General features: G+C 39.7%; 1 protein-coding gene across 5 annotated transcripts in view; it reads left to right on the top strand.

Annotated features, from left to right (window-relative positions):
- The window catches only part of LIMCH1 (LIM and calponin homology domains 1), a 321144-nt gene that overhangs the window by 280941 nt on the left and 13542 nt on the right, over positions 1-26661 (top strand). For 2 of the 5 annotated variants that reach the window (XM_088021185.1, XM_088021186.1), the window contains 11 exons: positions 3230-3320; positions 4474-4637; positions 8412-8517; positions 12182-12256; positions 13002-13042; positions 17237-17320; positions 20467-20559; positions 21421-21525; positions 22609-22736; positions 24548-24669; positions 24949-25072. In XM_088021185.1, coding sequence (XP_087877311.1) covers positions 3230-3320; positions 4474-4637; positions 8412-8517; positions 12182-12256; positions 13002-13042; positions 17237-17320; positions 20467-20559; positions 21421-21525; positions 22609-22736; positions 24548-24669; positions 24949-25072 — 1133 coding nt within the window. The remainder of the gene's footprint in view (positions 1-3229; positions 3321-4473; positions 4638-8411; positions 8518-12181; positions 12257-13001; positions 13043-17236; positions 17321-20466; positions 20560-21420; positions 21526-22608; positions 22737-24547; positions 24670-24948; positions 25073-26661) is intronic. The other 3 variants (XM_088021187.1, XM_028088643.2, XM_088021188.1) reach the window with 3 other exon arrangements.

Here is a 26661-nt window from a genome sequence, read left to right as displayed (position 1 = left end):
AGTTTTGCAGTTCTAAGTCTTTATTCCATTTAAACATTGATTTTTGTGTATGGTGTAAGATAAGAATCAAATTTCATTCTTTCATATGTAGAGATCCAATTTTCCCAACATCACTTATTGAAGAAATCCTTTACCCATTTTGCGTGTTCTTGGTGCCCTTGTCAAAAATTAGTTGACTATAAAAGTGTGGGTTGATTCCTGGGCTCTCTATTCTATTCCATTGATCTATGTGCCTGTTTTTATGACAGTACCATACTGTTTTGATTACTGTAGCTTCCTAATATAATTTGAAATCAAGAAGTATGGTGCCTCCAGCTTTGCTCTTCTTGCTCAAGATTGCTTTAGCTCTTTGGGGTCTTCTGTAGTTCCATATGAATTTTAGGGGTTTTTAAAAATTTCTGTGAATAATGCCATTGGAATTTGGATAGGGATTACATTGAATCTATAAATTGCTTTGGGTAGTATGGACATTTTAACAATATTAATTCTTCCAATTCATGAACACAAGCTATCTTTCTATTTAGTTGTATCTTCTTCAATTCCTTCATCAATGTAATAGTTTTTAGTGTACAGATATCTCACCTTGGTTAAATTTATTTCTACAATGTTATTGTAAATGGGATGGTTTTCTTCTTTTTTGGATAGTTGTATATTGATTTTGTATCCTGCAACTTTACTGAATTCATTTATTAGTTTTAACGGTTTTTTGGTGGAATCTTTAGCATTTTCTGTATATAAGAGCATGTCCTCTGCAAACAAATAATTTTGCTTTGTCCTTTCCTATTTGGATGCCTTCTATTTCTTTTTCTTGCCTAATTCCTCTGGCTAGGATTTCCAGTACTATGTTGAGTATAAGTGAGGAGAGTGGGCACCCTGTCTTGTTCCTGATCCTAGAGGAAAGGCTTTGTGCTTTTCACCAGTAAATACAATGTTAGTTATGAACATGTCAAATATGACCTTTATTATGTTTACTTACATTCTTCTATACCTAATTTGTTGAGAGCTTTTATCATGAAAAGTGGTTGAATTTTGTCAAATGCTTTTTCTGCATCTGTTGAGATGAGCATATGATTTTTATCCTTCATTTTATTAATATGGCGTATCACATTTTTGATTGGCATATGTTGAACAGTTCTTACATTTTTTCATAAAGTTTCTTTGTTTTTATAGAATTCAATAACAATTTCCACCAATACATGAACTTTAACAAAGGGCTTTTGGTTAGTTGAAAAACAAATTTTGATTTATGAGTAAACTATATATACTTATAAGACACCAATAAATTCATAGCTTTTTGAGAACCCATGGGGATATTTTATAAAGTATTTAATAATGCCTTTGCTGAAACCAATTTTAATATTTATCTTAAAACCTTTTAGTATTTCATACATATTTTAAAAATTCAACTTTAGCCCTTTACAGTAAGACACTATTACTAAAAAAATAATAGTCATTAATTTGTTCTCTTTGGTTGTTGAGGTATATTCTGGCCAGTATTTAATCATCCTTCCCATTACGTTTATCAAGCAACTACTATAATATTAGTGGAAGAATTTTGGAATTACTCTGGAGTCAGTTGGCTCCCAACTAAAGATAATGTAAAATTAGATTGATTTTGTTTTCTGAATCAGAAGCAATAGTCATCGGGGAACATTTTGGAATACAGAAAATATATTTATAAAGAAGAAAAAGTCATCCAAAATTTAAGCACATTAAAAATAATCACTCTTAATATTTTAGTATATTTCCTATATTTTATAGACATTTTTATATATGTATTATCAGGTATATGTATTTGTGTATAAATATAGCATATTCAAAGTTTAACATATGTAGGCATCATCCTGGATATACAGTTTACATCTTCTGACTTAACATTAAATAATAAGTATTTTCACATATCATTTATTGTTTAATACCATTTTTTATGACTGCATAACATTTCCTTCTATGGACATACCAAAATTCATTCAACCATTCTCCAATTGTTGGACATTTAAGTTGTTCCAAGGTTTTTTTAATGTTATAAATTTTAAGAAGTATAAAACATAAGTTGAAGTACTTCTGAAAGAGAGGAACACAGGCATAAAAGTGATGAACTGAGGTACTATTGAAAGAGATGAATATCATGGTAATGTGCCAAGTGAATTAAACAGCGAGATCCAAATCAGAGAGACCCCTTAGTGGAAGAACATGGGAGTCAAGAATCAACTCAGGCCCTAGCTTATAGAAACAGAAAGGAAGAGATGGATATGAAAACTGTTATGTTAGAACCTTGGCAGGACTTGACAAATGATAGGCAATCATGAGATATGAGTCAGGAAACACTTCAGAGTTTAATTTGTGTACTGGGGAGAACTAATGTCATAAACAGAAATTGTGAGATTTGGAGAAGGGGCTTTATGAAGGTAGCTTTTAGCATGTTGAGTGAGTCATTTACCATGACACCAATGTGTCAGACCGAAGCTCTGATGGACACTCGGGCTAGAGATGAAAGTACAGTTCACAAATGGGTAGAGAGCATAATGGTGAATGTATGAGAATAATTGATACATTTGTGAGTGATTCAGGACAGGTGATGGAAAATGGTTGGAGAGAGAGAATGAGAAATCAGGTCAGAGAGAGTTCTTGAGAGCCCAGAGAGAAAGCGAACATAAAGAATGAAATTCATAGTGCTAGGAGTCAGAGACATCTGTGCTGAAGACAAGCTACTGAAAGGTTAATTATAACCTTAAAAAAATTTTTTTTCACTGGTGATATGACTCTAAGCCAACTTTAAAGGCATTTGGGAGCAAGTAGGTAGTGACTATGATTTTGAAAATTCAGTGGTGATGGGAAGGGAAAAGTGGAGTGTGCGTCTGAGGCGGTCAGAGGAGGTTGGGGGGTGGTGGGTGCATGTGACCTCATATTGTCCCTCTTCTCCTTCATGGACTGTCTCCTTCCAACCAACGCAGCTTTTCACCCTAAGGCTACTTAGGAAATGGAAAAAGTATGAATTCATATAGGCACCTTACCTCATTGGCCTAAAAATAACTATTCAGGAAGAAAGAAAAAAAAAGGAAAGGAAAGAGAGGAAGGAAGAAAGGAAAAGAAAGAAAGAAAAAGGGAAATGAAGGAAGGAAGGAAGGGGAAGGAAGGAAGAAAAGAAAGAAAGAAAGAAACCTTTTACCTTTTAGAACTTTCAAAGAGATAATTTATTCAAACGGGAAAAAAATCTTTTTCTTTTCAGGCAACCACTGAGGAAACCGAACTGAACAGTCAAGAGGATGAGAACGATGGCGAAGAAACACGGAAAGGGAATACAGAACCTGCCTCATCAGGTTTGTCCCCTAACAAACTAGTTTTAAGGTAGATCATGATAACTGTTAAGCTACAATGAAAACAGTCAAGAATTTCTCCCACTGAGCCATAGAAAGGTAGCAAAGCAAGGCTCTGTAACTGGTGTGATTGTGCTGCCACCTAGAGGCTTCCTGGGGAAATCTGACCATATGATTTATCTTGCTGTAGAAACAGGAGCCCATTCTTTTCTGCTACTGTGGTATTTTTTTGTTTTTTTGAAAGTATATCTCCATCATCATAAAGGTTATATTTCCCCAAATAGATGATGCTAAAAATTGGGGGTCCTATTTTAACACACAGAACATCATCAGATAAGATATAATTCAAAATATATCATAACATAGACACTAAAATGAAAAAGCTGGTGAATAGTTTTAAAAGAATCAAGTAATGCCAGCAATATGGACAGTGAGTATGAATAGAGACCCACTGTTCCCTAAATTAATGTTTCTCAATACTTTTAACACATTTCTTCTTTTGGCGAACATAAAAACCTCCTACCGTCTTCTAAATGCCAAATTATTTTAAAATAAATGGCATTCCTAAAAATTTTAGCATGTGCTTTTTCAAACTAGATTGTACCTCCACATCTTGATATGCCCCCTCACTCCAGACTATACCTAATTCTTCCTTATATATCAGAGAACACTTTATTTTCACTGCCTTATATGTACCACGCAATCCTTAATACATTCCAATTATGAAAATGTACTGTTTCAAAGGAGCATTGAAATATGAAAGAAAAACTCAGGCTGCCACTCAGTCATTTGGATAGAAACTATCTTTAATGTTCTCCCACCCAACCCACCTACCATTATATTTTATGTCAACATTTTGTCTCAGGTAGTGTTTTTCATGGGGAAACAGTGACTCTTACTAAGAACTTAAATTTTCCATAGTGGGGTCCTTTGATGTGTTTTGCGTTGTGTGATTTTTTTTTTTTTTTTATGTCTTGAAAGAGCCTAGAAAATTCTGGCATCTTAGGCTCTTTAATACCTCTCATCACCCCGAAATCCAACTCCTTATGGCCCTGGGCAGGATATGTACTCAGTGGACTTCATGGCATCACAGGATAAATGGTCCTTTACATGGTTCTCTTCTTTTTTATGTTTCTGAACATAACTCCATTTTCAGAACCCCAGCATTTTACAACAACTGTGACTCGATCCAGCCCGACTATGCCCTTTGTGGAGTTTTCCTCCAGCCCCCAACTGAAGAACGATGTGCCAGAAGAAAAAGACCAGAAGAAACTGGAAAATGAGATGAGTGGAAAGGTGGAGTTGGTGCTGTCACAAAAGGTAATGTACATGGTGGACTAAAGCAGTTCGATCCAAAATCAGTGCGGCTTCATAGCTCGCTTATGACGTGAATGGAGATCAGTGGCGCTTGTTCATAATGAAGATTTATTTTCTCTCCAGATCGATTCCTATCTTCAATCTGTATTTTTTTTCTAAATACAAATATACTACGTGTCCATTGTAAAACAATTGTAAAACAATATAAATGCATATAGAAAGATGTATGCACTAGGTCATGTGGGATGCTCCGGCAGGCTACCGGTGGCTTGTAAACAGCAGAAATTTATTTCTCACACCTCTGGAGGCTGGAAGTCCAAGACCAAGGTGTCTGGTGAGAATCCACTTCCTGGCTCACGGATCACTGTCTTGCAGTATCCTCACTTGGTGGGTGGGGTGAGGAAGGTCTCTTGAGTCTCTTTTATAAGGGCACAAATCACCTACCAAAGGCACCACTTCCTAATACCACCACCTTTTTTTTTTTTTAAGATTTTATTTATTTATTTGAGAGAGAGAGAATGAGAGATAGAGAGCACGAGAGGGAAGAGGGTCAGAGGGAGAAGCAGACTCCCTGCTGAGCGGGGAGCCCGATGCGGGACTCGATCCCAGGACTCCAGGATCATGACCTGAGCCGAAGGCAGTCGCTTAACCAACTGAGCCACCCAGGCGCCTGTAATACCACCACCTTGAGGGTTAGGATTTCAACATGAATTTTGGGAGGCCACAAACATTCAGTCTGGAGCTATACATTTTTTTAACTTATATTTATAGTAATGTGCATACAAATGTTACAAATCTATCAAGTACTATATGTAAACATGTAAAAAAGAATATATAAATTTAAAAGAATAGAAATAGAGCAATAGAGAGAAAAAGTCACTGAAACTTACCTCTATTAGTAACCACTGATATATATTGATGTGTATATATTCATTCAATATCTTTTCAATTTTATTTTAAATAACTTTGAATTATGAAGAATTACATACATTTAAAAGAAAAATGGAATATAAGTTCTAAAGCTTTGCAGTTAGGTGTTAGTTTCCTGTGCGTGAGGTTGTTTATTTGCAGCTTACGAAATATTCCCTTTCCAATATTTACCTGTTTTATAACAGTGGTACTTCTGATGCCTCTGGACTTGCATAACAAGGAAACTAGAAAATTATTATCCTGATATAATGAGTTTTAATGTCTTGTTTTTATTAAATTTCTTCCTTGCTTGGAGTCTCATCTCATTCATATTAATTTGGTTTGTTTTCAGGCCCAGTCTAAAAGTCTTCATCATTTATGCCAGTTCCTCTCAACCTTGGCTACCCTTTAGAATTTAAAAATACCAAGCATGCTCCCTAGAAAATAAATCAGAATCGCTGGGGGCAGCACATCTGTATTTTTCAAAGCTGCCCAGGTGATTCCAGTAGGCCACCAAGGTAGAGAACCATGGACCTGCACACTGGCATACTATATGTGGTGATATCCCAACTTTAAAAATTAACCTGAGGTTGGGATACTTTAGAGTGAAAAATTGGCCACGTCTCGTTCCAGTTCATCCATCATTTACTCAGCCTGTATTGACTGCACCTACTAGAAGCCAGGCCCTGTAGCAGACGTTGGATGTTCAACAGTGAATACCCAGCCCCTGACCTTAAGGAGCTGCCAGTGCTATGTCCTTGGTAGAGCCTCAAAAATGCCTTTGGGGGATTTCAGTCTCCAGTTATTCCCCATTTTTATACATGCAGGATTAAAGAATGGTCTAGACGTCTAAAAGGACGAACTAAAGTGTCGGAAGACATTGGGGGCAGGCCGGATTTCCCACCTTTGCAGAATTTTGCCTTATCCACGTTACACTCATAGCCATTGTTTATTTATTATTCTTCGAAATGGACTTTTCCCCCCACTTAGATCTAAACTGAAAGGAAAACTGTCATTGCTAGAAAGTATTTTTTTAAAAATGAAACAAAGCAAACACAATAACTAAAGAGCATTCATCTGCGTAGCTCATCTGTGTGGTCCATCTTTGGGCCACCAGTGTCATGTCGACCATACTATGGAAAAAAATTGTTTTCAGGGGTTCTTAACTTTGTGTGTGTGTGGACCCTTTGGCATCTGGTAAACAGTATGCTCAAGATAATATTTTTAAAGCATAAAATACACGAGATTACCATGTTTTCCTTGGTATCCCATGATACCAAGTATATACACCCCCTAAATTCTGTTCTGTGGACTCCAGGTTAGGAATCTCTACTAGTTGGTTGGCAAATGGAATAATGGTCTTAGAACCCAATGCTTTTCTTACACCATATGAATCCCTCCCCTCTCTTTTCCCTACTGTGGAGTTAGTTCTTAGAAAAAGAGAGAAAGGTGATCACTATTGCAAGAGCTTTTGTTTTCTGGCTTCACTTGAGAGTGTTACCTTTATCAAAGTGCCCATGCACACAGGCTGATCTTTTTACATAATGGTGATTTTGACCATTTCTGCTATTAACATTCATTTACAACTGAGCATTCCCGGAACATTTTTGTCAGACTCAACTAAGGAGGAGATGGTATGGGGTTAAAATTTGGGTTAAAATGGTATGGGGTTGTCAACTTTAGTGAGTCTAAGCTTTAGTTTTTGCTGCATGTTTAACGTTGAAGTTCATTTGGACATCCAGTTGACCTCTGTAATGTGGAATGAAGTGATTACCTCTATTTTCTTCAGAATTCCATTAGGGTTGAATGTATTATTCATAAAGAAAAATAAAATTTTACCAAAAAGAAATTATAGCCATTAAATCATCCTGAAAACCAAATCACAGATCAGCTTATGAGGAAACAAGCACTCTATAGCCTCAATTGCCCTGTTGGCTATCAAATTAATGTGTTGGGAACACAGCCACCAGCGAGAGTGAATCTGAGAAAGCCCTGTAAGCAGCTGAAAGGACATGAACTGATACGACCACGCCCCTCTTTCAGATCTCTGCTCAGAATCTACTGACTTATTTTAGACTTCAGTTTGGTAATCTGGTCTTTCAGCAATCAGTTGATTGGAAGTGACAAATCAGAAGGAGGATTGGCCATTCAGATTGGGGGAAAACAAAATAAAACTAAACAGCAGTAACAAGAAAAAATCTATTTCTACAAAGCAAACATAAGAATTTTTAATGCCATAATTTTGGAACTATTTACCGTAAGGACAATTGGTCTAACATGCCTCAAAAATCTCCTGATGGCATCATTGCTGTGACTCTAGTTGATAATAGTTATTTATAATACTTCTTTGTCAATAGGCAAAATATATTGTCTTTACAGTGCTTCGTGTAAGTTTGTGGGAGGGCTCTGTAGTGTCTCGAGAATAATGTCCATTAGAAAGTGATATTATTTTAATATTCAGCACTTACATAGTAAGATCTTTTTTCTTTATCTTATGTGGAACATCTCACTTCCTAACATTACAAAATCAATATTATGTAGTATCAGAAAGGGAATATGTGATTGATCAATCAGAAAATATGACAGAGTGATGTCCAATCCCAAAGATGGAATATTATCTTCTAGGTTTGGAGAAGAGTGATCATCATATTTTTATGCTCCAGTTTGATTTCTCTGAAAAAGTTGGCCTCTATATTAATGTAGAAAACACAAAGGGGTTTTGGGGAAAGGGCAAACATTTCCATTTAAAAGTTAAATGTCTGGTTTGTTGACTTCTGTAATAGCCATGAGTCCTTTAATTTTTATTTCACCTGTGCATTTTTTAATGGACAATACTTGTAACATTTCTGTCTTTTGCCCATGATCCAGGTGGTAAAGCCCAAATCACCAGAACCAGAAGCAACCCTGACGTACCCATTTCTGGACAAAATGTCTGAAACCAACCAATTACATTTGCCAAATCTCTATTCTCAAGGTAAAAAGAAAGAAGTGTTTTATTTTAGCTCTGTGTGTTCTGCTGGGCTCATCTATAGTAAAATTTTCTTCATTTCATTTTATCTATTTAATTCAAATTCAGTTAATTAACATATAGTGTATTATTAGTTTCAGAGAGAGTGTTTAGTGATTCTTTCACTCATATGTGGAATTTAAGAAACAAAACAGAGGATCCTAAGGGAAAGGAGGGAAAAATAAGACAAAATCAGAAAGGGAGACAAACCAACTAAAATATTCTTTATTTTAAAGGAAGATTACTTCCTTTATGTTAACATCCCATTAGCCATGATGTTTGCAAGAGTCCATGGTGGCTGAATTAGATTACTTCAGAATGGAAATCTGGGGTTGCATTCTCTATTTGGCCCAGCCAGGAACCCAGCGGCCAAAACCATTTTGCCAGCCAGGCACTATATGCACAATAGGGCCTCCAAAAGTGTTTGATACCTTACAATAATTTTATTGGCTCCAAAATGTTTTTTAAAATTACAAACTAAAAAATAGCTTTAATAAAAAGTTTATCATCCTAATATTATGTCAACTTCATTAATTGTTAATTATCTCATCTTTATAAAATATTCATTTAATCTGACAATTTGACTTTTTAGAAGAAAATTAGATTTTATTACCTCACAATAATTCCTGGGTGTGCATGATGATTACTGAGAAATAATTCACAATCATAGATTAAACATGTTCTGCAAATTCCCCAGGAAACCCTTAGGCCATGTATAGGTTGTGAATTTACCCCTTTACTCTTTAAGAGTCCTATTTGAATACCTTTATCCTTATGAGAAACTCAGGTGCCCACAAACACCAGAAAGAAACGGGGTGCGGAGTGTCCTGGGAATTCCGTGATTATTCTTCAAAACAGATAGACCACCAGGCCTCACTGGTGTGAGTTCTCTCTACAGATATGAAAACAGCTAGCATTTAGGAGGCAAGAACTGTGAGGTTTTTTTGTCTTTTTTTAATGTACTCTTTCCAGTACATTTTATAGATTTATCAGTTCAGGCAAAGAGAAGATGGTACAGGCTTCATTGTGGCTGGGGATTTATTTTTACTTTCCCGTTTTCTCAAGGATGGGCATCCATTTGGGACCCCTATGGGCAAAAGCTGGGTTGGCTTCCATTAGCCTTAGTTGACCCTCAGAGCGAAGGTGGGCTCTATTTGAGTAACAGGAAGTCCTTGGGAAGGAATTAATTAGTACATACGTTGATGATCATTAGTTTCTAAATGTGTAAACAAAATTCAATACTGTCTTCCAAGCATTTGTTTTAAATCTGTCAGCCCTACGGTCCTGAGGGGAATTGACAAAAATGAAGTCTCATAACTGGGTCAGCAATTGACCGTATTTAGACAGATTTTAATCCTGCCCCCGTTTCTACCACTTTTTAATTGTGTGGATAAGTAATACAGAGAGGAAATAGGTATTTTGAGCCGTCTTAATTAGTTTTGTTGTCTCACACGTTTTGACATCCCGTTCACCTGTTGCAAGGCATTTTGATTTGACAAAATGTGCTAACAAAGGGATTTCCCATCATGCTTTATCGAAGTTGAGTGATAAAAAGATAAAATTTAGTAGCACCAGAGCGTTTTGAAATGTAGTCTTCAAGAGAGAATTGTATTTGCTGTACACCTGTTGTGCGCTCCTGTCTGGTTCTGGGAAGCTGGGACAACAGCTGCGGGCTCTGGAGACAGAATGCTCAGGTTTGAATTCTTGCTCGTCTGGTTCTTAGCTGTGGGATCCTCCTCACCAAGTTCTCCTAATCTCTGACCATCCTCTGTGAACTGCAAAAGGGAGATCATTGTACTACCAACCTCCTAGGGGCATTGGAAGAATTAAATGGGATCAACCAAAAAGAGTGCTTAGCTCCACACCTGGCCCAGAATCAGCACTAATAATATAATGTAGTAGTTTCAGAAGAGTAGCGGTAGGAGTAGAGTTACAGAGCAAGATGCCAGGCAATAAGAAGCTATTCTTAAATGCTTTTCTTAAAATAAGAGTATATGTTGTGGAGATATAGCTCTGAGCAGTCATTTTCAAATAGGAGTATGGGCCAGGCTTCCCTGCGGGCGGGGTTAAAACACAGGTCTCTGGGCTCCCCTCCTACCTACAGTGTCTGAGTAGGTCTGGGACGGGGCCAGAGGATTTGCATTCCTAACAGATTCCCAAAGGTGATGCTGATGCTGCAGGTCCAGAGACCATACTCTGAAAATCACGGACGTAAATACAGTAGGTGTTTAAATTGTGCACCAAAGACACTGTCAAGAGATAGAAAAATAACAGTAAGACTGTTTGGAGCGAGTAAGTTCCTATCGTCAAGAAGCAAGAGGCCTCTAATAAATGTAAACTTAAAAGACATAATTTGTCTTTAATTGGGAGGGGAGGGGGGAAATATAGGATTTTGCCCAGATATAAAAAATCAGTGGGAGTAGGAGATCCAGGGTTCCAGGTACGGAATGAATGGGTCACAGGAATGAAAGACACAGCACAGGGAATAGTCAATGGTATTTTGCTAGCGCTTTGTGGTGACAGATGGTAGCACACGTGTGGCGTGTGTATGTGCTACAGCATACCATACAGAGTTGTTGGGTCACTATGTTGTGCACCTGAAACTAATGTAACCTTGTATGTCAACTGTACTTCAATTGGAAAAGGTCCATGGACCTGTAAGTGACTGGTCTGTGGTCACACATCAAGTCCAAAGAAGCTATGCGGTTAGGATCAGGAATCTTGGAGACCTATCTACTATTCTTTCCCCTAGACAATCATATCTCCCCCATGTTCCCCATGTTTATATATGTCATATGTTTATAGACTGATTATATAGGCTACCGAAGATCTGGTGGTGAGCCCTAATATTTCACAGATTTCCCTTAAACACACACACACACACACACACACACACACACACACACACACACACGTAGTCTTTAAATACTCTGAAAACATTCATAAAATACATTTGAAGGTGACAGTTTTCCTTTTCTCAACTGTCTCCCAACAGTTCAAAGATATATTGGGGTTTCTGGAAAATATGTGCACATTTTAAAAACCGATGTTTTTATCCACCCTGAGAATGATGTCCGAGTGCACAGGACCCAGTTTAAGGATGCAGATGCTTACCCTGAACTTGTGTCTGTTCAATACCACTGAGCTACGGATTGGCATCGACACGTCCTTTTGTTACACATATAGATCACGTCTGCCACAGACTTCTATACATAGGCTTTATAAAGAATATAAAATAATCATCGAACTCATCTCTGCTGTCTCTCATACTTTTCTAGTGTTCTCCAAAAGCAATGTAAACTGTGCATTTTTCTCTTGCAGAGCACATTATCCTATCATTTGAGATTTCACATTTTAACAATACCACCATTAAGTATGAGCCTATAAAATTTCACCTAACACCAAGGAAGACAAGCAACAGCATGAACTGTCCCCTGTCAATTGGCTCTTGCCCACATCGTCAGTTTTCACATGTGTTTTATTGAGATATTTTGTACTTTAGATTCACTCCTTCTCAATTCTTATATCGAGTACAGCCAAACCTCCTTTAGTCCTTGGGAGCATGGTTCCGTTTGGTTCTCACCCATGTTCTCACGGTTTTCTGTTTGTTCTGTTCTGCCATCTGATCTAGAGTCCCCTGGCCCCGCCAGCATCCCGCTGAGAGTTCAGAACTCTTGGCGACGTTCCCAGTTTTTCTCCCAGTCAGGTAAAATGCATCCTGGGTAGTTGTATTTCTTCTGTGCAAAAATCCATGTTGGGGGCAGCCAATAACGTGTGGTATTTTTCTTCATTTCTGATTTCAGAAAAAAAATTTCTTACACACAGTTAGCAAAGAGCTAGTTCTTTGATAATAGCACCACTTCTACTAAAATTGGAAGGAAATTCATAGAAATTTTTGGAAGGAAATTTGTAGACTTTTTCTTTGATTTTAAAAATCTAAGGAAATACTATTCAGCTCTTTTTAAAAAAAAAATAGACATTCAAAATCATTCTTTGTCCTCTTTTTTTTTTTAAACAAGGGTTAGAAGCATTTACCAGGAGTTGGTAATGGTTCTCTTGTTAACTGTGTCCCTCTCTTTACTTCTTGGATGATGTCTGGCCTCTCTCTGTGTGATAATTCTCTGTGTCAGACAGTGAGGGAACCGGCCAGCACCGGCAAGGGAATGCAAGAGGCATTAAACACCAGCACCTATAGTTTTTGCTTCCTATAGTCTAGTCCCTGGTGCTAATTGATGTGATCAATCCTACTACACTGGTCATAACTCCTTTCGGTGATGGGTACAAATTGCTTCAAGGGTCTGCTTTATTATGATTTTCTAATGCTCTTGGCTTACAAAAAAAAAAATTGATCTGAGGCTGACATAGGAACCATGTTACACTCAGAGGATCAGAGAAAAATACTGTTAGAAGCTGCTCACATTGTGATCTTCTTTTTCTTTCTTTCTGTACAGTGGAGTCTCCGGGCAGTGAAAAGTCACCTGTAACTACACCTGTAAGTAGCTCGTCTTAAGGAATAAGATCCTGCATTGAGTGTGATTTTAATCTGTAAAGTATTTGATTCGCTGAAAGAGGATCCAATCAAAAATGGGCTCTAAGTGATTGTAGAAGAATAATTAAAAGTCATGTGTAATGCTGTCAGGTGAAATTTGAAGAAAAACATGGATTATCATTATGCAGAGTTGTGACCATGCCTGGAAACAAAATGGTAAGTGAGTCCGGAGAGTAAATCTAATGAAGGGGACAATAGTAATTAGTATTAAAACATGCAACTTCTCGGGTGCCTGGGTGGCTCAGTTGGTTAAGCGACTGCCTTTGGCTCAGGTCATGATCCTGGAGTCCCGGGATCGAGTCCCACATCGGGCTCCCTGCTCGGTGGGGGGTCTGCTTCTCCCTCTGGCCCTCTTCCCTCTCATGCTCTCTGTCTCTCATTCTCTCTCTCTCAAATAAATAAATAAAATCTTTAAGCAAAACAAAACAAACAAACAAACAAAAAAACATGCACCTTCTCTAGGCATTCAAAATCACTTTTTTAACTGAGGACAATGCTTGTACATGGTGTAGTGTTGGCGGGCAGGGCCCAGCCGGAGCTCTCTGGGAGACCCAAGCTGTTCTTGTTGCACTCCTTCCCACGATCAGTATATCCTGAATAACATTAACTGTACATTTAGTTTACAATTTTTGATTTTGATGATATCAAAAAAAGCATTTGCAAAAAGTAAACATCAACACACATTGATGTTGTAGAAATTGCTTGCTGCTGAATTGTATGTAACACTCACTGTAGACCTACTCTTCCCTAAACTGAGAGTTCCCAATGCTGGGCCTGTCATCCTTGTTCACCCTCTGAAATTCCCACTGGATTTGGAGCCTTCCTCTGTGGCACAATCAACTGTAGGATTCCTGTGAGCCCCCAGGTGTCGCTGCATAACGGCTGTGGTACCTTTGATTCCAGATTGACTAACACATGACCCCGCAGATGTTGTATAACTTCTTAGGGCCTTTTCTTCCTTGATTGTGCAATGAGATAATAATCCCTCTTGACGGGGTTGTGGGCTTTAACTGAAATAATTACATGAAGCATCTAGTACTGTGGCTGATCCATGAATGAATCCTCCTCAGGGGCTAATCCAAAAGGCCCACCATAGCCAATACCAATTCTTACCTATAGATAGATTGTCTCACTTTGAGAATCCCTGAGTGCCTGTACAGAAGGGAGAAAGGGTCACATAACCCTCAATATTTCCAGCCACATTCCAGAACTAGCAACCATTTGTGCAGGCTCAGTGTCTGGCCAGTACCCTGGGGATCTTGAGTTTCCTGGGAAGCTGAGTATACCCATGTTGGGTGGGAACCCCCAGAAGAGTATAACATAACATGTTGATTTCCATTTGAAGTTATGTGGGAGCAACAATGCCACACTCTTCTCATACCCCCTGGGCAGGGGCGGAGAGGAAGCGTGCCCTCAAGAGATACTTTCTTATTTCTGATTCACAGAAACCAGAAGGAGAAAGAAGCAAATTACTGACCTAAGTGAATTCTCTGAAAATACCCACCCAAATTTGACATTCTTTCAATTTCTCTTCATAGAATAGAAAAGTAAAAGAAATTTGAACACAAGAGAAGCTTGAAGAGAAAGTACTTGATTGTGCTGACCTCAATAGACTCAGACCATTTTCAGTCAGACTCGGAGTGGCCCAAAGCTATAGAGTCAGAGTCTATAAAGGGGAGAGAAGGAGAGGCATTACCCAGCACGAAGTGGTTCCATCCATTTTTCAACGAACATTTTTTGAAGGCCTAAAAGTGCAAGGTTTGGGGATACTTAAGGGGATAAAGGGACCTCTCTGCCCTTCAGGAAACCCTACGCCAAAGGAAGATACAGATTTGTAAACAGATAAGTAATAGAACCAAGTGGGTTAAATGGTCTCCATTCTTTCTCTAGCACCTTTTATATTTCTTTTACGATAGTTATCACACTGTCTTCTGGTGTCACTTATATGTTGGTCCCTCCCTCATGCCCACCCTCTCCCCACACACTCAGTTGTAAGCTCCACAAGGCTGGGACCCTTGGCCGGCTGGTACCCCCACCTGGTCCGTAGTAGTTGCTCAGCAAGTAGTCACCAAAGGAAGGAACATGATCGCTTTTCTTTCTTTTGTGTATCACGAAGTATCTTCCTCTTCATCTTACTCTGAAAATGCTCATTGTTTTTCTGCCTTCCTTTTAAACAAATATTCCCTGTTTGCTGTTGTGCTCAGTCTCTCTACCCCACACTCCTCCCTTCTATCTGCTTACTTCTACTTATTCTTGCAGTTACTGCCTAGTGAAATCTGAAAATTAAATAATTCCTAATTGTTGCTCTTTTCTTCCTACTGGACTCCCTCTGGCTTTATTCATAACCACATCCTTTTTCCTAAAAAGACAAAGAAGGGCCATGCCCTTGAGAGAGGTTCTGAACATTGTAACTGCTTCCAAGTTTTAGGAAAATGCCAAGTGGAGCCAACCTCTAACACCATTAATTCCAAATTTCTTATCTGGAATCCCATTTGGATGACATTTTATGGCCATCCGAGGGAACTTGGGAAATTTTGAATTATATACAATTAAATAGCTTTTCTCCTACATAACATGTCAGAGCCTCTAATCTGCTCATGTGCACTATGAATCCCAAGAGTGGCATATAGGAAATACATTTCCCTACCCTATTTGCCCACCTTTCCTTGACTTTTTGTGGCCATCATCCTAACCATTTGCAGACACCACAGCAAGAGCATCAATGGAGGCTCACATTTAATATGTGTAAATATTAAATATTTATTTAATATTTATATTAATATTTAATATATATTTATTATATATTATATATTATAATTTAATATATATCAATATTTAATATGTATTTATTATATTATATATTATATATAATATTATAATTTCATTTATATTAATATTTAATATTTAAATGCATTAAATTAATAAATTTAAATTTAATATTTAAATACATTAAAGTTATCAATATTTATATTGTTATAAATCAAACAACACCCATGGCCTGGCCTGCATTCTTAGCCTGGAGACACTTCCCCGGGCTAGCCCAGCCTTGGTGCACCTAAATGGTAGCATGGATCTTTTGGGCACAGGGCAGGGCCAAAGGTGAGCTGGCCCAAGTATCTTGGGCCGTAACTAGACCCATCTAAGCTTTGGACAGGACTGACCCTGTCCAGCTTCTCAGGCAGCCCGGGTAAATAGATTCTGCCTCCTCCCCACCCTGCCCCAGACTCTCTCCCTCCTCCCTAATGCTTCCACCCTCATCTTGTTGCTTCTCTCAAGATTCCCAGGCAGTTCTAAATGCCTCCCCAAACCACCCCTATCGGAACAAAGGGAAGGGAAGAGGCGCAGTTACTGGGGAATGTGGTTTGCCTTGGCACCTCCACTGGGTGTCTGGAGAGGCCAAGTTTAAACACCACAGCCCCCACCCCTTTGGGAGGTTTCCCAGAGACCAGCTGTGATTTCTCTTCCCCTGTGGACCTGCCCCATCTCGTATATTCTGTAACCTGGGTGCCCACTTCTCTCATTATTCCTGTTCATTCACTTGGTGCCAAACTCACAAAGACCTTCAAAGAAAAAAAAAAAGTCTTTGGGTTTGAATGTTGGTTACATGGGCCCCAGGGCAGGGACTTCCTCTTGCCTGGATCACAGGTGATGCCGGTGAGCATTGGCGCATTAAACAACCCACTTTAGAGACAGCTGACAGGGAAACGCAATAGCGGTATAAAAGCTTAGTTCTATAGTGTGGCAAACACCACTTTTCACAAAAGGCAGCTCTGCTGAAATAAGCATCCCCATGTGCTGGGACCAGGATCCATATGCAGAATGAGTATCTCAAGCTCAGAAGCGTGATTACATTTAAGAAATCACTTCTGAAAGAAAGGAAGCCAAAGCCAGTGGCTAATTACTTCCATGTTTTCATTAGCTCCAAAAAGGGTCACAGCATCATACCAGCGTCTTGGAAGTCAACCAAAGAGGGATGAAGATTAAAAAGTGGTTTCCATTGACAAAGAGGGTCTTTCAGTATGTAGGGGTTCTGCTTCCGCACGTGTCTGAGTGCCGGTTTGTAAGCTGATTGCGTCCCTTGCCCGGGCCTGGCCTTGAGGACATGGCTTAGCTCTGATCATGGTTTTATTTTCTAAGCAGTTTAAGTTCTGGGCATGGGACCCAGAAGAGGAGCGCCGGCGACAGGAAAAATGGCAACAGGAGCAGGAACGTTTGCTCCAGGTAGGATTGGGGTTACTGTTTTGTTTTTTCTATTAGATGCTGCTCTCTTAATTACTATTGTATTAGATAAAGTTTTAGCACAGGAAATGCATGGAATTAGATTCTTCTCAGGAGCTGGTGAATCTAAGTCAATCCATTTTGTGCCTGTACAACAAGGTGTCCTATGTCTAATTCCTCTTGCCAGAGGTTACAGTGATGAGCACAATGAAAAAGCATGAAGGAGGGCACTGGGCATTATACACAACTGATGAATTATTGAACTCTACATCTGAAACTAATGATGTACTGTATGTTGGCTAATTGGATTTATATAAAAATAAAAAATAAATTTAAAAAAAGGAAAAGTATTTCACTTAAAAAAAAATATCCAAGTGGTCGCCTGGCTGGCTCAGTTGGTAGAGCATGTGATTCTTGATCTTGGGGTTGTGAGTTTGAGCCCCACGCTGGCTGTAGAGCTTACTTAGAAGTAAAATCTTCGGGGGCACCTGGGTGGCTCCGTTGGTTAAGCATCTGCCTTTGGCTCAGGTCATGATCCCGGGGTCCTAGAATCGAGCCCCACGTTGGGCTCCCTACTCAGTGGGAGTCTGCTGCTTCTTCTCCCTCTGCCCCTCCGCCTCCCACTCATGCCCTCTCTCTCTCTCTCTCAAATAAATAAAACCTTAAAAAAAAAAAACCCAAGTTTTAGGGGCCAACCGGTCCATTTGTCACCTCCTTAGTGGCCAATCAAATTCCATTCCAAGTAGCAGTGGGAATGAATTATCAAAAAGGTATTTGATAGCATACATGTGAAATAAATTTGGCCTGGGTCTTGTTCCTTAAGTAGAAATGTTTGCTCCACCCTTGAGTAAAGGCTGCTAATTTTTAATTCTAGAAAAGTTCTGGGAGTAAACGTATCATGCCCCTACTTGTTTCAAGCCAGTTTTGTAGAGTAATAGGGCTTCAAAAAGTAACCTAGTAACCTTAGAAACTAACCTGAGTACTTGGGTATGCCAAGAACTGGCATATTTTTTGGTACTTGACATATCTAGTCTAATTTAATCCCCATAAAACTCTTCAAAGTATGTCTTATTAGCCCCATCTTGCAACTGAAGAAACTAAGCTTCAAAGAAATTATCTTAACTGCTCAAGGTCACACAGTGAACAGTTGTTAAGCCTGATTTCAAGTCCAAGTCTGTATGACATTAAAACTCATGTTCTCTCCACTATATTCCCAATAGTACTGATTTTACCAAAATATTTTAAAGGAGAAAAATGTTAAATCTCATTAATTTTGATGACTTCACACTGCTGTATTTTACTTTTTTTTTTTCTTCCTTATCTTTTTGCTCTGACCCTCTCGGCTTAATTCCCAGGGGCTGGGAGCGGAGGCGGGGGGGGGGGGGGGGGGGGGGCGGGGGCAGGTCAGGTAACTAATTGTCGTGTGGCTTTAGGCCGGCCAGTTAAGCTTAACACTTTCCACAATTGCACAGATGTAAATCTTCAACCACAAATTGCACAGGGGTAAACAACCAGATTCAGCAAAGTCCCACAGCTCTTGGGACTTTTGGGTCCATTGGGAGACCCCAGACCAGCCCTGGCCACCTGCTAGTCCCTTGAAAACAAGATACCTGTTCCCCAGCTACATGGTGAACAGCTCAGAGTCAGAAAGTCTGCAGAGTAAGAAGACAAGCAAGCGTGCTTCCCATGGTGGCACCCTTTCAGTTACGCTCTGAAAGGTGACTGCAGTTACAGATGCAGACAGATGTATTTTGGTCCTACCAAATTGTGACCCAGGGTGGCACTGCAGGGTTGTGGGCTGTGGGGCAAGGCATTTCTGCGAGTCTGTTGGTGTGCACACATGTACCGAGGGGGGTGTGTGTACAGACGTACAGCATCTTTCATCCCCTGCATTACCTCCGTTCATCCTCCTGGGGAGGGGTTTTCCTAGAACCAAGAAACTGAAGCTTTGCTTGTTCTGTTAAGTTTTAGAGTCTGTTTCCTCTATTCTGAAAGGCCCCTGAAGTCCCTCTCAGAAACTTTATAAGATTAGGTTTTGAGAATAAAATTTTTACCTGGAGTTAAAAGCCCACCATGAGTTGACCAATGATGGTTTTTCTAGAGCATTCATGAGAACATCAGGCTCCAGATAATCCCAATAAAGCCCTTTTGCTCCTCAGATAATGACATAACAGGTAATACCTGGAGGAGATCTCAGTGCCTCCCCCAGGAGGATAAAAGACTTGTTTTAGCCTCAGAGAGAAGATTGACAATAATTAGATGAAAACATTTGACTGTGTGTGGTACACTTCAGTGATGTCTCTGTCCTGTCAGGGGCACCATTCCCAAGGCATCCTGGGTGTCCGCTCTCATTTCAAGCATTAATCTTAATCTCCATTTAACCATTTCTTCTAGTCAGCTGTCCAAGGGACTCCAGTCACATTTTTAAAGCCATCCTTATTCAGAGTATTTTTTTTCTTCTCCAGAAGTAGTGACTAGCGCTATACTGTTTCCGAAAATAGGGCTGGCAGTTCTGATATTGAAGCCTTCTAATGGGCTGTTTAAAAGCTACTCTTAATTCAGAAGTTACTGAAACCTGGGAAGATTCCATTTTGGTAGAATGGCTACAAGCAAAGAGTAATTCAGCTACTCAGCTAATTATCATCTTGTCTACTCCGGACCTTTATGCATTGCCTTGTAAACCTATAAGGTTTTGTTTTTTTGTTGTTTTGTCTTTTATCAAACTCTCTCAGTAGCCACATATTTCTATTAGTGAAATGGCAAAACTCATCTCCGAAGGGCCCAGTAGAAACAAACCATTGGTTTAGCCTACTGTCCCGGGACAAAAGCCAAGTTACGGAAGATCTTAAAATCTTTCAGTCTGTCTTTTCTCTTTCCATAAGCAAATGTCTACTCATATATTTGAGAACAAATCTATAACACACCAACAACAGAAAAGAGTGTTCTCTGGTAAGATTGTTAGGTTCCTAACATCTTGGAGTGCCACGAAAGACCATTCCCCTTTTGTTGTATGAATAGATTAAACTCAGAATGTTACAACACGAAGATAGTCTTGCGATGTGTTGTACATGGTGGTTTAGAGGGCGGAAGTGTCCTAGTGGCGTATGCAATGGTCAGTTCAGGAACTATCTGTGGAAATTCTGTAACAGGAGAGATACCAGAAGGAACAGAACAAGCTCAAAGAAGAGTGGGAAAAGGCCCAGAAGGAGGTGGAAGAGGAGGAACGCAGATACTATGAGGAGGTAGGAAATTCCCAAGAAGGAATTTCACTTGTGGTTTTGATTTCTCAAAGTTTATCAGCGCTTTTTTTGTCTGTGGGGTATGTATACACGTGGCTGTGTCTCATTCTCCTTACTCACATCAGAGCCCCGTCAGCTTCTTCGAAGAGTCGTATCCTGTAGGCTCTAAAAGACCACCATTCCCCCAAATTTAGTTTGTGGTAAGGGCATGTTGAGTCATGGTCAAGGAAGACAATATAATTTTATCTGTTCTCTAGGCAGAGCGTCAGATTCTTGATTTACCTTAGATGACACAAAAGTATCTATGTGTGTTTGCTTAAGGAAAGCATGTTTGGTAGTAGTGAATTAATTTTGTGAGTATAATATTGATATCGAGGCTAAGGGTAATCCTTACTGACTACATTCACTGTACGGTACTAAAGAGACTTGGAGGGAGGGAGGAGAATTTGGTTTTGTTTGTCTCATTTTTTTAGATGAACAAACCAGACCACATTTGAGAACTGGAAGGGAGCTACATTTAATGTGTATTATCTAAAAGTTGTTTATGATGAATTTTGTTGTGAATTTATCTTCAGTAATTTTTGTGCATAGTCTGATCCTTAAAAGCATTTCTAATTAGGCTTCTTGAATCAGACTAAGTAATTTGTTTTTCAAATTAAATGCTAATTTCTAAATCATTGCCCATAGAAAGTGTTACCTGATTTACATGCTTTTAGAAAGTAAGACCCCTTTTTTTAATGCCCTGCTTGTTGGCACATAATCCAATGTTTTTTTTTTTTTAAGTTCCTTAATGAAATTTTTCTCTTGACAAATGTGATTTTATTTTCTTTTTTGCCTTTCATTAATTACTGTCCTTCCCTTTAGGAGCGCAAAATAATTGAAGATACCGTGGTTCCATTTACTCTTTCTTCAAGTTCTGCAGACCAGCTGTCTACATCCTCCTCTGTGACTGAAGGCAGTGGGAAAATGGTGAGACCATAGATTAAAAGCAATTTGTGAAATATAAAACAATAAAGCCAAGTTTTCCACCAGTTTAAATCCAGGACTATTTCCCTAGAATCACATCAGCTACCATATGCCCATTGTACACCATGGTGCTGTCGCTGCCACGGTCAGACTCAGTCATTTCCTGGGGGGTGGGGCAGTGAAATCGTTACTGGGACCAGATCTGCTCCCCCAGGCTGGCAACCAAAATCTCTCTGCACTGGCTGGAGAGATCCTGATTGGTGGAGCCATTTGCTGGAATGTCCCTCTGACTGCCCATCATTCACTCATTCAACAGACATGTACCCCTCTCCTCCACACTGTATGTTCCTTTGCACTGGATGGTAGCCAACCATGTACTCCCCACTGGCTTCCGTGAAAGCTGCTTCTAACCCACTCTTAAAATTCCACATGGAATTTATATGTGTCCTCAAGGGCTGGAGAGAGCACAGAAAGGGTGGTCTACCTCCATATCCCCCAAGTACGGTTGTGGAGCTATTGAACAAAAGATATACCAAGACTTGAATAGTCTGAAATCTGCATTTAAGAAAAAAAAAAAAGATGGGCCCACGAGAGCCATTTCTCCTAACTGAACAGTCCTATGATTTTGTTTTATTTTGAAACGTGGGTTTTCTGACCAATTCTCTTTCATGATAACTTTCAAAAGAGATCCAGATTACACATTTATTTCAAATCATTGGAAACCAGTTACTATTCAGTTAACTTGGACAATTGTTCTTTAAATTGTAGGCAATGTGATTGGAAAAAAATATTTCAAATATCCCATGGCCAGAGATGAGTGTTGTCCATTGTGTTTAAAAATTATATTCAGGGGTGCCTAGGTGGGCTCAGTCAGTTAAGCTTCCGACTCTTTGTTTCTGCTTAGGTCATGATCTCATGGGTCATGGGATCAAGCCCCGAGTTGTGCTCTGTGCTCAGCAGGGAGTCTGTTTGAGATTCTCTCCCTCCCTCTGCCCCACCCCCACATGCACATGTGTGAGCCCACATGCATTCCCTCTCTCTCAATAAATAAATAATATTCAATATTATCCTTGTTTTCTCAATCAGAACAAGATGGACTTGGAAAACTGTCAAGAAGGAGAACAAGAGACAAGACAGAAGACACCACTCCAGGGGGACAACAATGATTTATTGCTTAAGCCTCGGGAAAATCATCCACCAGAGGAAATGGGCAGGTATGAACTGTATCAGGTTGTCCTTCTAAATGTGCAAAGCCAGACTCTGCCTGTTCGCTCTGCAGAAAGGGTAACCATTTCTAATGCAAATCATATTCAGCTTTGAAATTATCATTCCAGTAATACATTACGTATTGCTTAAACACACTCCAATAGCTCTGAAGTCAGTCTTTAATGCTATTGAATACAAATCGCCTTATTTTTAAATAGGTGAAATCTTTTTTAAGTAAGGGGAGATAGTATATATCATCACAGGAGCACGTTGTCACTTCAAAGCCCCAAATCTAGCTATCATTCACCTGAAATGGTTAATGTGTCTGCAGGGATAGAGGTTGAAATGAGACCCTAGGGTCCTACCCACGGTGGGCTGACCGTGGACCTGGATTTCATCATCAGTATCCTCTGAGCTGTGAGAAGCCACATTTACTCTGCGTGACAATATAAAGGATAACTAACAAATGATTGGTTGTGGATAATCATCCCACCCCATGGGTTCCAGTATGTTCCATGGGAGATCCAAACGGGGTACCCAGAAACCCCTGGATTATTCAGAGCTAGCTCAAACTGGAGCAGAATCTGGTTGTAGCTATGGGAAATAGTGGGTTTATTGATGCCACCCTGAGCCTAACCTAGAAGGGACCCCCAGAATCCCAGGAAGCTGGCAGTACCCTGCCACCAGCAAGTTCTTTATGAGATAGATGTTTGCTCCTGGGGCTCTGAGATACCACCGAGATATTGGCAAGTGTGCAAGCATGTGCACACATGCACATACACAAGTGTGCGGAGATACACACATGTGTGTATACACACTGCATCCTCAGACCCAAAGACATGAGAGGTTAAGTGCCATTTTCAAAGACTGTCCAATTTGAAAGTTTGGCTGGGGGGGGGGGCGCCTGGGTGGCTCAGTCACTTAAGCGTCTGCCTTCGGCTCAGGTCATGATCCCAGGGTCCTGGGATCAAGCCCCGCGTCGGGTTCCCTGCTCGGCAGGAAGCCTGCTTCTCCCTCTCCCTCTGTCTGCAGCTCCCCCTGCTTGTGTTCTCTCTCTCTCTCTCTCTCTTTCTCTCTCTGTCAAATAAATAAATAAAATATTTAAAAAAAAAAAAGAAAAGAAAGAAAGTTTGGCTGGGACCTGAGCCCTACTGGTAGGATCTGCTCTAAGAATTCTCCCGTTTCCATCAGCCAGAAGACTGGGTGAATTGTAGACATAGGAGCTTCGGGCCCATGTCCAGAGTCTGCAGAGCCTTAGGAATAGCACATCTGTTTTCAGTTTCATGAAACAAAAGCCACTAGTCAGGAATATTTGAATGATGCTGCTCAGCATTATACATGAATTTTCTCTGCTTCTCCAGACAGTCCCTGTTATCTCCAGAAACTTTGTTTCCCCAAAAACATTTTTAAACCTCCCCCATCTCCTTCCTTTGCACGCAGAAGCAACTGCGAGGCCAGTGAATTCTCATGGGCTGCCCACATCCTGTGTGGCCCAAGTGATTTCTACAATAAGTCCTCTCTTATAAAAATCTGGGAGATTCCAGTTAGCTCTGGCATCCCTTGAAATGATTAGAATGAAGAGCTTTATGGACAGGGAGGTGGTGAAGACGTCAGAAATGATCGTTTCTCAAGCTTATTAAATTGATGGATAATGAAAATGTGTAGGATTTTCCAGTACTTAAATCTGGTTTAAAATGAAAAAAATAAACAGTCCCATTTCTTTTTTCATATTATAACTGGGTATTTCTGTGCCCTAAGGGATAGGGTAAGTTCAGTTGCTTCCATCTCTGTTCTGAAATATACTTGTTTATCTCAACAGCCTAACTCAAGGGGCCTTGGCTCATTCTAAGAATCCTATATCAAAAGGAGTCCATCAAGACCATCAGCTGGATACAGAAACTGGGGCCCTACACTGTGGGATGAACTCACAGCTAGCTCAGGGTAAGAATGGGTGTTTAAACCCAATAATTAAATTATTATAAGACCCCCCCCAAACACACATGATTCAGACAGGTGTGAGTTCTACTGGCTACAAGCTTCTCTTGTAGCTTATGCTAAGCAGCACAGCAAAGAGACTCCCACCACTGTGGGCCCACGGTCTGTATGAACTCATGGTGGACCCCAGTGGGCATTAGTGCTTTCAAGAAAGGTGACCTACAAAGCACTAGGGTGAGTTACTTAACGCTAAGTTTATGTTCTTTATGCTTTCCTTGGCCTCAGATCCATCCCAGAATCAGCAGGTATCGAACCCATTGATGCACATTTTAGAAGATATGAAGCCAAAAACCCTCCCTTTGGATAAAAGCATTAACCATCAGATCGAGTCTCCGAGTGAAAGGCGGAAGTGAGTAGCCAAATAAGATGCATGTGGAACTCCTTTGTTTTTTTAAATTTATTGACTAAGAATGGGGAAAAAAGACTGTGAGATGGCAAGATGTCAGCAGTCTTTTTGTGCTTCTCTCCATTGACTCTGAGTGATTAGATAATAAGTATTTATGGATGTTTGAGACAGTCTTCCTGGCAAATAAATATGCACTCTGATTTTTATCAATTTGTAAGAGCAAAGTAATGTTTTTAACCTACAAATCTAAACATTTGGGAAGAATTTGCAGGCCTGTTGTATAAGTGATTTATTTAAGTGAATTAAATTGTCTCAGAGCCTGTTGACAAATTTTCTTTCAAGGAAAAAAATGTTTTTTTCTCTCATTTACATGCTCTCCATGAAGTAACTACCCCAGGCTGTATTCTCATTTTATAAAAACCGTATTATTTTACAGTAAGAACAGTTCCTATCATTTTTGAAGTCTTTCAATATATAATAGGCACTGTGTTGAAGGGTTTACACATCTCTCCCCTTTTTACATACGTTAATTCACTGAACTCCTCCAGTAACTTTACTGGGTCTTTTTTCCATTTTAGAGATGAGGACATTGAGGATCAGGGAAATTAAATAACTTATCCAAAGTACTTGACTGGTTAAGTGGTGGAGGAAGTCAAAATGAGCCCTAGTTCCACAATAAGATCATATTTGGGCCAGAGGTTCCTTGTAATCAGTTTTAAAATATATAACATTCATGATGCATTAACCAATCATTCTATCTAGAGCCAGACGACCTGGATTTAAACTTTGACTCTGCCACTTGCCTGCATAGGACTTTGAGCAAGTTACTTAATCTTTCTCTGCCTCAGTTTCCTCATGTGTAAAATGGAAATAATATTAGTACCTACCTCATAGGGTTTTGTGCCTGGCAAATGATAGGTGCTATATATGTTGGTGGTGGTGCTGATAGTGCCAAATGATGGTGATGATGATGATGGTGGTGGTGGTGATGATGATGGTGGTGATGGTGATGATGATGGTGATGGTGGTGATGATGGTGATGTTGATGGTGATGGTGGTGGTGATGGTGATGTTGATGGTGATGGTGATGATGGTGGTGATGGCAATGATGGTGGTGATGATGATGATGGTGATGGTCATGATGATGGTGGTGATGATGGTGGTGATAGTGATGGTGGTGATGATGGTGGTGATGATGGTGATGACGATGGTGATGGTGGTGGTGATGGTGGTGATGGTAATGATGGTGGTGATGACGGTGGTGATAATGGTAGTGATGATGACGGTGGTGGTGGTAATGGTGGTGATGATGGTGATGGTAATGATGATGGTGATGACGGTGGTGATGGTGACGATGGTGATGATGGTGGTGATGATGATGATGATAGTGGTGATGGTGGTGATGATGGTGATAATGGCAGTGATGATGACGGTGGTGTTGGTGATGGTGATGATGACTTGTTTTAGAAGTTCATCTTTTTATCTTATTTATTATGTTACACTTTTTTTCTCAATATAGTGTTTGAACCATTTCCCCTTTTCTCTTAATGTGTATCCTATTTTATTACTATTTGTCCCAGTGACACTCAAAA

The sequence above is a fragment of the Eumetopias jubatus genome, unplaced genomic scaffold, assembly GCF_037043125.1.
Source record: "Eumetopias jubatus isolate StellerSeaLion01/CBP00866 unplaced genomic scaffold, mEumJub1_p1.0 scaffold_2, whole genome shotgun sequence".
NCBI classification, from domain to species: domain Eukaryota; kingdom Metazoa; phylum Chordata; class Mammalia; order Carnivora; family Otariidae; genus Eumetopias; species Eumetopias jubatus.
Note: the sequence above shows the minus strand (reverse complement) of the source record. Positions and strands in the feature narration are given on the sequence as shown.